The sequence below is a fragment of the Tachypleus tridentatus genome, unplaced genomic scaffold (genome assembly GCF_004210375.1).
Source record: "Tachypleus tridentatus isolate NWPU-2018 unplaced genomic scaffold, ASM421037v1 Hic_cluster_2, whole genome shotgun sequence".
Classification (NCBI taxonomy): Eukaryota; Metazoa; Arthropoda; class Merostomata; order Xiphosura; family Limulidae; genus Tachypleus; species Tachypleus tridentatus.
The window spans coordinates 28,009,421-28,022,364 of record NW_027467782.1 but is presented as its reverse complement, the minus strand read 5'-3'; the positions used below and the strand labels follow the sequence as shown (position 1 = coordinate 28,022,364).

The 12,944-nt window shown below is 32.4% G+C and overlaps 1 protein-coding gene across 1 annotated transcript; it reads right to left on the bottom strand.

Moving 5' to 3' along the window:
• Window positions 1-650: 650 nt before the first annotated feature.
• Window positions 651-12,432, bottom strand: LOC143242249 (serine/threonine-protein kinase atr-like). Its single transcript, XM_076485620.1, has 5 exons — window positions 12,324-12,432; window positions 11,603-11,716; window positions 4,544-4,612; window positions 3,084-3,172; window positions 651-792 (listed from the first exon to the last, which is right to left on the bottom strand). Exons 2-5 carry the CDS (start codon window positions 11,648-11,650, stop codon window positions 651-653), a joined length of 348 nt encoding a protein of 115 aa, XP_076341735.1. The 5' UTR covers window positions 11,651-11,716; window positions 12,324-12,432.
• Window positions 12,433-12,944: the final 512 nt, after the last annotated feature.

The following is a 12,944-nucleotide window of genomic DNA, read 5'->3' as shown; positions in this document are numbered from 1 at the left end:
TCCAGTAACATAAAACTGACCTTTAGTCCTTTTCTGTCTTGGCTGTGTTTTAGTGGACTAGTATTTTGTAATATACAGACACATTTAAATTATTATACATTATATATATGTATATACATTATGACTATTTAGAAATAAATTATTAAACATTTCAGCTGGGTGCCTTCAGGGTCAACCACCTCAGCAATTTGGAACTGGAGTTGTAAGGATGCCCATACTCCACTTGAAGCAAGGAAGGTGACAATGTAGTGGTGAAATCCAAAGCAGTATCACCACATAACCACAAAATCTTATTTTGAAAAATCAGACCATACTGAGTTATTAATTCTAGGAATGATTAGGATGGACAACAAACCCCTTCTGTTTTCCCATTCAGTCCAAGGGTGATACAGTCTGGGATGGGCTTGGTTATGAAACACAAAATATCATGAAAATCATGAACCTATATGTGATTTTGTGGAACACCCCATCTCAATGGTGAATGTGTGAAACCATGGAAGATAAATTGAACACATCATGGAAGTACAGTGTGGATTTAAAGTTTAAAAAAATCCTGGTGTCTGACCACAGAACAGGATCAAAATAATGAGGAATGAAAAGAAGACCTGTGAAAAGAAAAAGGAAAGTATAAATAGAAACTTAACAGTCAGTCACACAGAATTATGAAGAATGGCTACAGGTGGAAGATGAAACCCCAAACAAAGAGGAAACTGCAATATAATGGAAGACTTAGAATGGATAACAAAGGCAAGCAAGGGAAAAGTGAAATTGTCAGATCTGATAGGAGTATACCTAGAACAAATTCCAAGAGAAATAGACCAACTGAAACAAAAGATGGACCTAACTGGCAAAAAAAGTAGGTAAAAGATCATGAACAGAGGAGGATTGCCAGAGGATAAAGAAAACGTATCCTGGTAGGAAGCAGTATGTCAACAAAGAGCTCTCACTGAGTACAGAAGCCTACACGGATAGTCAAGGGGAAAGATGGAAAATGGAAGAAAAGGAGGAATCACCATCTCTAGCTGCTAACAATAATGCCATATCCCCAAAAGTGATAGAACCTTGTGAGCAGTAAATACAACCTTAAAAAAGAAAAAGCTCTTCCAAACCTAAGCACTGTCAAATGAGAAGTGATAGTTCAGTAGAGGGAGTGTAGAAGGAACCACATATGTCAAATGAGTATGTCACACGACGATTCGGATGAGAAACGCATTGAAATCTTACAATTCAAAGTGAGGAGCAGAAGGTTTGTAGCATGTGTAAAGTTCACATATGTGAGAAAAGATAATCATTATGTTGGAATTTCATATTTTTTAGACCTAAATACAGCTTACTTACTAAGCTTGATAAATTATAGTGGAATTCTACAGTACTGATATTGTAACTTATGACTATTTTGTTTATTTAAACTGTATATTTGTTACCTGTAAATAACAGTATTGTAAATACGTATATAATGTATAAAAATTGAAATGTGACTGTATTTTGTACAATCCTTTTCTACTACAACACAGTCAAAACAGGTCACTCTGTGGATAGTAAAAATTAGTTCCATATAACTTAATACAGTAATGTGACACACGCGACTGCTTCACTGTAGCTTCTGTATTGTTAGGCATGCATGGATGAAAGGTTGTTATAATAAAAATAATAAATATATATGAATGTTTAATGTTATAAGATTTAAGCTATTTAGTCTAAACATTTGTGTTTTCATGTTATACTCTGTTGTCATCCCAGAATGAAAAGGGCAAAATTTATATATATATACACACACACACACACATATTTTGTTTTTTGGTTACAAAATCAGTAAAATCAACCAAACCTACACAGAGATTCATTAGTAAAAATAAAGGGCAAAACATAATGTTTTTCCTTAATAAACATTGATAAGTTTTTTGAATGTTATATTTGGTATGTGAAAGTTGAAAATTTTCTGATGCATGAAAGTATTTTTCATCTCAAAATGTTGGATAAGAAACATGCAAAAAAGAAAAAAAGGCAAAAGGAAAGCTTACGACTTCATAAAAAAAAACAATATTTTGCATAACAAATCTTGTAATATTTATTGATAATATACCAAGTTCCATCAAGATATATTTATTAATTTAAAAGTAATAGCTTGAAAATTGTATCAAACACAAAATGATTATAAAGCCAGTCCCAGAGACTAAGCCTGTGTTAAAAAAAAGTCACATATACAATCAACATAGATTCGTTATACAGTACAGTTCTTGAATTATGTGTACACCAAAGGTCTCCTCAAGAATAATTACTTCTTGTTACAAACTTTAGATATTGGCACTTTATTAACAACCCTATAATCTCGAGTGTGTCTAATATTTTCAATATCTACAAATACATGAAGCTCAACAGGTCTTTCACTCACAATAATGAAAAGTCCAAAGCAATATTGCAACTTTATCAATGGGTGCTTCAAAACACAGGATACAAACATTCTCAGTCTACAAATAATTTTATTTCAACACATTAAGTCTATTTGTAAGTAATGAATGAGCTTATAAAAGTGAAACCTGTTAGTCCTAAAATTATGCAGATGTAGCTTAACACTGTTTCAGTGAAGAAATTCCTTCACTTTTAGAAGTATTTTCTCTTCTCTAAATACATTTCACTTAGAAGTGACATTTCTATATTTTTTTACTGAAGGAAACACTGACTGATGGAATCTCAAATCACAGGTAATCAATAAATAGATTAAATTCTATAAATATGCAGGTTCATCATTTGAACTCGTTACATTTTAAGGAACCTTAGAACAATAGATTTGTGACAGAGAACGTAATCATCCATGTAGAAACATTCCTTTATTTCAGGGTAGAGGAAATTTGAATAAAATAGTCTTTGAGCCAGGTGACTTGTTAACATATTGACTGTGAGAATCTTTCAATCAGTGCCTTCTGTTGGTAATTACTTTTGGCATCAAAATAACCTTTCACATACTCTCCTTAGTTCAAGTACTAAATATTACAGCTCTTCAATGCTATTTTTTCAAATTATGAACTTTATGATAAGTCAACTAACTTTGTATTAATCTTGGATATCAAAAAACTTAACTGTACCTCCCATTGTCAATGGCTCCCAGTTCACCAATGCATTCAGCCAAGGCTAATCGAATTATAGGATCTGTTTCTCTACACCTTGAAATAATCTATAAAATATAACAAAATCAGCCAAAGGAAAGAGCAACAATTCAAATAAAGTACAAACAACACACTGGCTGCCTCAATGTTATAAATTTGTTATTACAGCTGTGCCATTTGCATTATAAAGCAATTAGGCTTAAGTAATTTTATTCTGTGGTTTTATCTGATAGTATTTGACTATCTTAGACTGTCAGTATATATATTTATACCATGACCTGCTATGTGGCCCATGATCTGCCAGCAGGTCACACTGAAATTCATCATATATTTTATACAACGGTTCAACTAATTCACCGTTATTTTCTTTTTATATTGGAATGTCTAAATGAAAAACATTTTTATATTGGAATGTTTAAATGAATATATGAAAAAATTTACTTCTAAATCATGTTACAGATTAACACCTCAACAGATAGTGATGAGTCATTTAGTTATTTTTCTGATATGAATAGTTAAGTGCCAACTAGTCCTGACTCTAATAAATCCACTATGTCAGATGATCATTGCCAACTCTCAATTATGCCAGATGCCTGTAGTCAACTGGAATCTACTAGTCAAAATGACAATACTGACAATGAAAGTAATGATGCCATACTCCCAGCCAATGCTTGGCATAAAGTGGATGGAACTCATTGCAAAAACTTTCCTTTCAGTAGTAGCCCAAACATATTAGGAATAATCCATTCAAAAGATATAGAGAGAACATTATAAGTGGTAAAAGATGAGGCATTCCTGATGTGTCATATGGCATTGGAAACAACTTTAGACTACGACAAGGAGGCAAATTACAACTGAAACTGGCAGGTGGTGTGACCCACGAGCTGGTTACATGGCACGCGTCAATACAAATTAGGTGTGACCTACCAGCAAGTCACACAACAGCTAATGTATTAAAATCTATTCAGCATAACATTTGATTTTGCATCCTTTAACTTTTGTAATTATTTAAATCTTAAAATTACAAATAACTATGAATGAAGATGTTAAAATTCATTCAAATTCAACATCTGATAACAGAACATATGTCTTAATACAGATATTATGAATAAAAAAAGTTAAATTTGCAAAATAATAATTTTAATGAGACTTAAAATGGAATATCTGAATTTTACAACTTGCAATAAACATGTAAATCAGGTCAGTAGATAAAAGATTAAATTTCAAAATAGTTTAGTGAAGTTAAAGACTATTAAAATTTACAAAAGTAATCTCAAGCTTTAGCAAAAAAAGAAAAACAACCAAAATACAGATAATCAATAGATGCATATTATTTGGTAACTCTTCAAATATTTAACGTATACATACATTCTAACTGCAAAACATTCTATAAACAGTATTATAAATAACAATTACACTAACTACATGAAATTACTTACTACAGACATCAACTGTGATATAAGTGGATCTGCTGATTCTTGCTCCAATAGATACTGCAGAAGTTCACTCTGAAACAAAACATCTCAATTTGTTTTTAATAATTATATTACATATTACTTGTCTTAACAATTTATAATCATATTTTATTTTCAAAGCTCTATGCAAAATTTTTCCATTTATTTCCTTATTTATTTTGTATTTATTGCAAAATCCATCTCTTAAATGAAATAATATTATAGCTTTAAACTATCATACTTTTTTTAACGTGAATACACCTTTACTCAGCCATAAAATTTTGGTACATGTTCTTTGTACTTGACATTCTAGACAAATGTGACATAGGCAGCCATTTTATTTGGAGTAGCCTGTTTCTGTATATGATCAGTATAATAAGCATGCCTTTAATATTTTCCATTGCCTTTGGCATACAAATTATCTTCAAAGATTCGCATAATGGACAATTTTAGTTCTCCTTTATTAATAATGAGAAAGGTTTCCTGATTTTAGTGATCATAATTATGGGAAGTCTAACATAGTTTGAACTCAATAGTTTCAAGTGAAGACAGTTTTGTTAGAATAATTTCTGTTATTATAATCAGCAACTGAATTTGTTTACTCAACCAATTGTTTTTCATGCTGTTGATTGCTGAGAAAACTTGAGCCTATTTTATACTTATGGTAGTAATACACTGCATAGTTTTATTTAATTAAATAATGCACCAAATAACATGCAAAAAGCAGACTACTTCCCTAACAAATTCATCCATGCTAGTTGTTAAGTTTCTCATAGAAACACTGCTTGTACTCTGTGTGAAACTGATCCTTCTCTATTCAGAATATAATACATTATTTGATAAACAAAAACCTTGACTTTCTACTTGTTATAGGTAATATATAATTAAATGTAAGAAAAACTATTAACAAACAGGATGTGACAGGTGGGTCTGATTTTCTATTTGATAGCTCTGTAACCAAACAAAACTGAATGCCATAATAGTTATGGTTTATCTAAACAATGACAATTTTATAGTGAGTAGTTCAAACTTACTTTAGCACTTTTCGAGGGCCAGTGGATACAATACATGAAAGATGGGTTTTGGATAAAATATGCCATGTGCATCACACTAGGAGGAATTTTGAATTATTTCTAAATATTGCCTTGTAGAATTAAAACTTAAAACTATTAAAATACAGATTATTAAATAAACTTTTATAATATACTAACTAGTATAACATAAGCAAAAAATATTTTAAAAGTTAAACTACATTAAAGGGTACCTGGGATGAGAGGGTTAATTAGAGTATTTATTGCATGATAACATATAACAGTATGTATGAAACATTCTAGAATACTGGCAGGTACATGTTTGACTTGTTTTAATATATTATTTTAAAATAAGCGGACTTTGTGCTGTTTGTCTATTGTTGAAATTTATCACCAGCAAGTTACAATTACTTATTGTAAAAATATCCTACCAGAATAATACAGTAGTAGGTGTAAACAACAACAGGAAAAGTATGCCTGTAAATGCACAGCTGTAGTGGTGATCACATGTTCCTCTGATATGTTATTGCTCCTAAAAGATACAGAAACACAAGATAAGCAAACTGGCAGAACAGTATATGGAAGTTCATGGAAAGGGTAAAACTGGCAAGTCCAAGAATAACCATTCAAAGGCAAAACCAATGTTGATTGACCATAATCATGATGGCATCAAAGCTGATATGTCAAAAGAAAATGAAACAAGAGATACATTACTTGTTATAAAACAGGACACACTGCATATGAGTGCAAGCCTGTCACCAGTAACCAACTGCAAAAATCTCAATAAAAAGCAGCTGGAACTACCTAGAAATATGGTACTCACAAGAAAAAAAAAAGGGTGACTTTCACCATGCGTGCTGCTGTCAGAAGAAACAGAAAGCAAACAGCTCAGAATATTCATCACAAGAAGGAAATGCTATCATCATGATCAAACAGTGCATCACTGATAGTCAGCTCAAGTTAGTAAATATTTCAGCAGTGCCAGGAGTGATTAGAGAATCTGATAAACATCGAAAGATATCAACAAATTACAGCATGCCAAAAGTTGAAGACAATGTTATTGACATGAAAGTAAAATTCTACAAGAAACATGGTGCAGCATTGATAACCAGCCTAGTATCTAATTACCAGGTCATGGGAAAGGTATATTTGTGGGTGCTGATTGATAGTATAGTGAGAAATTTCCACATATCGAGAATAAAGATGGACATTCCATACTACTTGGGAGACCTTGAGTCAATGTATATGACGGCACCCATCTAGAACTTGGTAATCAGCAATATATTTGGCAGAAAAGGTTTACAAGAATGAGGCAGAAAGGAGACTTATGAGGTATTGTGCAGTCACCAAAAGAGCTCAAGAAAAGCAGAGCAAGCAAGACATCAAGCTTCTGCAAGTATCAACAGATGAAGCCCTATATGTAGGTCTGTGAGAACTGAAGGAAGCATAAAAGAAACTTTGGGACAATGTCAAGAAGAAAGTTAAACATAAGACCAGAAGGGTATGCTGTATTAGAACTATCAAAAGAGCTCTACTGGGGAATTTAAAGAGAACCACAGTACCAAAAGAGTACTACATTCAAGTGATGAAGTTGGCTCATGATATGATTGTGTGAGAAAATTTAGGAGCAGAAAAAGTGGCAGAAAAATCACCAACAACTTTCATTTGGTGAGGGTCATCAGAGATGTGACCAGTTTCTACAGGTCATTTGACATCTAACATAGGACAGTAACAAGTAGAAAGGTAGCCAAGATTCCACAGGGTGAAATGTCTCTCACAAGATAGCTATTCAACAGAGTAACTGTGAATGTTATTGGACCACCTGTGCCTGGCAAAGGAAACTGGTATCTTAGGTTTATGTTAGTGGATATAAAGGGAAAATCTCTTAGTAGGAATCTATTACAGTCCACCAGATGAAACTGAAGAAATTAAAGAAAACCTTTATGGCAAGATTAAGATTCCAGCTGTTAATGAAGTCATAATTATAAGTGATCTTAACTTCATACATTGAGAAGTACTAGAATCAAACCATGAGGGAGAAAGGATCCTGGAAAATGTTCAATATAATTTCTTCACCAAATGGTCAAGAAACTTACTTGAAATAATGCTATTTTAGATTTACTGTTAACTTCAAATACAGAAGTGGTTGAGAAGATAAAAATTTGGGAACATCCAGGTAAAGTGATTTTGCAATATTAACTTTGGTGTTTTTCTGCATTTGGAAATTGGTAATAATGATATTTTGACTCCTACTTTCAAAAGCAACTTTTAAGGAATGCAACAAGAATTACTTGTTGTGTATTGGGCAGTTGAGCCATTTGGGGACATTGAGCAAATATAAAAATTTCTTTAGAAAATTTTACAATATTCAAAATAAATATGTTTCATACAGAAAGAAAAGAGCAGATGCAAGTAAAAAAAACCATGTTAGCTGACAAAGGATAAAACAGATAAAATTAAAGAAAAGCATCACAAATATAAGGAATTTAAACTGATTGTTATTATAGAAGATCAAGAAGGTCAAATAGGTAATCAGGACATCAAAAGAATGTAAAATAATTTTTGCTTAAAACATAAAATTGACAGTAAATACATTAGAGACAGACAAAATGTAAGGATGATGATCGGACCCTTGAGGGATGACAAAGGAAGACTTGTATCTGATTATTATGAAATGGCTAAGTTATTAAATTCTGCTTTTTCTTCAGTTTGTACTAATGAAGACTTAAGCAGTATTCCTCATCTTGAATAACTGATAGACAGAAACAAAGATAAACAACTCAGTAACTTTCAATTTCTCAGGGAGTGTACTGAAAGGCAGTCATCCTTTGGAAAGTTAATAAACATTGATAGCCCTTCATAACCCAGCAAGTACTTTTGGTACAAAAACATCTAACTCACTCACTAAATCAAAAGAATTTTTTTTAAATACATAAATTATTATCTATCTTTAAACTCTGTCTGACACACTTTTATTTCCCACCTTCTTACTACCAAATTTTAGGTCACAGCCCATGTGCTAAGAAACCCTGTATCATCTCAGACTGGGAACATTATCAGTCATGCCTCTGTTCTAGTACCAAATTTCTTTAAAATAAAAATCATAGGTTGTTGCTTGAATTTTAGACAATCCTGCCAGGTGGAGAAAGTGAAGCAGTCAAGTTGATGATGATGCTTTTAGCACAGATAAGGCCTGAAATTATGAAGTCTTACCTCTCATGCTTTTACTTCCTCCAAGGTATGACCGAGATGAAATACCAGGGAAAGGTAAGGTGCCTAATCTGATGAGAAGACACCTAGAAGAAATTACTGGAAGAAGATGATAAAAAAATACCAACTGAACTAAAGCTGAACCCAACTGGTCAGGAAGGTCATAAACACAAGATGTCTGCCAAGGAATGAAAAGGTACTAGGGAAGGAAGTTGTGTGGGCAACATAACAATAAAGAGCATGGAAAGGACAAAACAGATTATCCAAACCTGACTGATAATATAAAGATGGGAAATAGAAAGAAGTGAAATTGGTGAAAAGAAAAATTAATCTTCTGAAATGCAGAAGTTTTGGGAAGGAAAACAGATTCAAGAAAAAAAGAATACATGTGTAATGATAAAGAGTATGTGAAATTTCAACAGTAAATAAATCTGACAAATAATGTCAGCATGCTAAAAGGAGAAGTAAAATAGATTTAATCAATAAAACAACATATTGACATCCCAATCCAGAAGAATAGCATGCCATGGTGGATGACATATCTGAAAGGAATTTGACAAGAAGGAAATCACAGGAAAGGTAAGAAATTTATGGTACTGGATAAATAAAAGTGAGGGATAAGGAAGCCAATAACCCACAATCAAGGAGACAGAAGGCCCCTGATCAAACAGCCAAGTGAGGAAATTTGTAATATAAGAAATAGCAAAACCTCTAACACAATGATCAATAGTGGAAGAGATTTCACTTATGCTGATAAACATCCCTAGAGGAATGAAAAATGGAACAAACTAAAAAAAAAAACCTTTTGGGATAAACCAGATCAACTAACCAAGGACTGAATATAAATCAGCCATAAAGATATAACCTATGGAAGACTGGATGAAACACCAGTGATCAAGGTAAACATAGAAGGGATTTAGAAGAAAGGAAGAGATAATGGAGGGTAAACTGAAGCTGGAACAGCTACAGAAACTATGACTGTGTCAGCTAAGAAGGAGCAATCATAAGAACTTGACACATAGTGGTAAGGATGATTGAAATCACCTATGAAAAAGATGCATGGAAGGATAAACATACAAGTTTTGTTGGTCCAATCTTCACAAAAATGGCAATAGGATGAGGAAACAGAAAACAAAACAGAGGTAATTTGGTACTGATGGATATGCAGATGCATTCAGGTGAGGAGTATCCCACTGATGGCATATCCAATGGTAAGCAAGAAGATCAAAAGACCACACTATTGGATAAACTTTTTTTGTAAATGTTGGGTGAATGGTTTGACCACCCAATAATAGACATATGGGGCCAAAGCTAACTTGAAGGGCAGAGTGTGAAATTTATAAACTACTCTGTCATGAATAATCCAAAGATAATACTTCAAATGAAGAGATACCAAGATATGCAGGTAAGCATTAGTAATATCTACCTTGGCCATCCACAAACCCACAGAAAATTCTTAAGTAATCAAGGCAGAGGCAATCTCTTGAAAAAAAAACAAACCTCAGGATCAATTTGGATTACCTGAGAAAGGAGGTGGATGGTAGACAAGCACTGCAGGAGAGTCAATAGGATATGAAGAATAGAAAACAAATTGTGGGATAAACATGATCTGCCTCCACGCTTATTCTAATTGTTCAGAATTTATAAATGAACATTCAGCCTGATAGTAGACCAAGGAGGTATCACGTAACAAAGAAGGATAGAGAACATGAAATCAGGTAAATGGATAAAATAGAACATGCCCAAAAAATAATGTTGAAAAAAGCCATATTAGGTCTAGCTGATTCTGCAACAGGGACAAAGGATTTGTGTGTTTGGAGTTAAGCAGAAAGCTACACAGTGTTCCATCTGTGCTCTGATAACCACAGGTATCACAAAATGGTTTCTATGAGTGTAGGTCCACAGACATACTGTTGTGACACTGGAAGGCAGGGGTGAAGGAAGACCAAGCTAAATCATATAAGAAAAAGGCTGTCAAAATCCTCATCAACCTGAAAAGGTTTGACATGTTCAGGAAGAATAAGGGTAGGATGAGGAGAAGCAAGTTAATTCACTCAATGAACAGTTTCATGGCAGATGATAGTTGACAAATCCAAAGATATATATATATCTATTAAAGGATTAGATACTGTAGCATGAACTATAACATCCTATGATTATTAGAGTGAATATGTACCTAAACGATAACCTCCTGTAAGTATTAAAGGAGTGAATATGTATCCTAAATGATAACCTCCTGTGTGTATTAAAGGGTGAATACTGTAACCTAAACTACACCTCCTGTGTGTATTAAAGGAGTGAATACTGTAACCTAAACTACACCTCCTGTGTATTAAAGGAGTGAATACTGTAGCCTAAACTACACCTCCTGTGTGTATTAAAGAAGTGAATACTGTAACCTAAACTACACCTCCTGTGTGTATTAGAGGAGTGAATACTGTAACCTAAAATACACCTCCTGTGAGTATTAGAGGAGTGAATATGTAGTCAAGACTATAACATTTTGTGTGTTTCATAACATTATCATTGCAATATCTATAAAAGATGACAATGTTCCTATTATGATTTTCGTTAATAATTATTCAACATCATATAATGTATTGTGAAAAGAACATTCAGGACTGAAATGTGTTTTAAATATTTTTCAAGTTATAATGCATTGCTTTTATCATAGTGCTTACCAAATTGCTAATTCAATTTAGAAAGACAAAAGTTTACTATATAATTGGTACACAAACAAGTGAATAAAGTTATAAATCTTAACTATCTCAACTTAATCGTTTTAAATGTTGAGAAAACTTACTTGATGTGAGCAGAGAAGCTGTTTCACTTTCGCAGTGCATGGAAGCATACTTCCAGGTTTTCATGACTGACACCTTTCAGTGAATGGCTTAGTAATGAATGAAAATCTGCTTGCCTATAACAGAAAGAATAGCTAAACATAAGATAATGTTTCATACTGAAGTATTATATATTTATTTATTGAAAGATTTAGTAATGCAAGTTTTTAACTTATGGAAATTAATTGGTTTTCCTAAGCTTTCTAATCTTACCATAAACTGTTCCTAAGCTCTACTCTACAAAAATATTCCATGCATTGAATTTTTAACTATGAACTCATCAGAAAATTATTTACCATGTTTATATTTACCAATACAAGTTCTTGAACAACTTTAACTTAAATCTAATGTACAAACAGATATACATACATATGCATGCGTGTCTGTCTGAAAATAAGAAAATGTTAAAACCTCTTTTGTTATTAAAGTACTTTATTTTCTGCTATTTTAACTGCAAAGTTAATAGCACATTACACAATAACTTAATCCAAGAATTATTGATGGGTTCCCACAAGTTGTCAACACTATAATTAATTCCACTAACTGCTCCGAGTATTGTAGTAGGTAAAATCAAACTAACTCAAGATCATGTAACATACAAATCCCACCAGTAATGAACACCATATAAACACCTCAGTAACCTGAGGTATAAAACAAATTAAATTTATAAAAATATATATTTACTTGGAGGGTCTATCTATGTACTCCTTTAAGACAGTGTTAACTTCAGTCAATTCAGCCAATTCTGGAATGAAGTATAAGTCATGGAAGTACTCATTCAGATTCATCCTGTATGGATTGTAAAACAGTAAAATGTATTTCAATATACAAAAGGAAAATATTTTTTGTTATACTTCAGAAATTAACTGTTTTTGTGCAAATAAAATGTAATCAAATTAATCACTACAAAAGCAGTTTTTATCAACATTTACTATTATGGAAATAACACTTAATACTGTAATCATTTGTGTCAATAAAAAACTGAATTTCAATATAACTAATAGGCTCCTTTTTCTTTTCTAAGATGACACTTGAGGGTTAGATATTTGAGTCAAGATCTACAATAGTGTTCATAACAGGGATTGCAAAGGAATTTACTTAAAATTCTGATATAAAACCACTTTAAAAATCAAACTTATTCTTCAAACAACATTCAAAATCTTCATTTTGAATAGCTAAGATCACCCAAACATAAATTAATTAAGTGATTTAATGACTGTTAAAAATTTGTTCATATTATTCTTTCACAAGCATATAGCAAAACTGGGCAGGTATTTTGAACAAAAACTAGACAGGTTTACTATA

Coding starts and splice junctions, on each gene's coding strand:
- LOC143242249 (XM_076485620.1), bottom strand. CDS start 11,650: ATGCTTCCATGCACTGCGAAAGTGAAACAGCTTCTCTGCTCACATCAA. Junction 3,173..4,543: donor TATCACAGTTGATGTCTGTA/GTAAGTAATTTC, acceptor TATATTTTATAG/ATTATTTCAAGGTGTAGAGA. Junction 793..3,083: donor GGAGCCATTGACAATGGGAG/GTACAGTTAAGT, acceptor AATTTGTTCTAG/GTATACTCCTATCAGATCTG.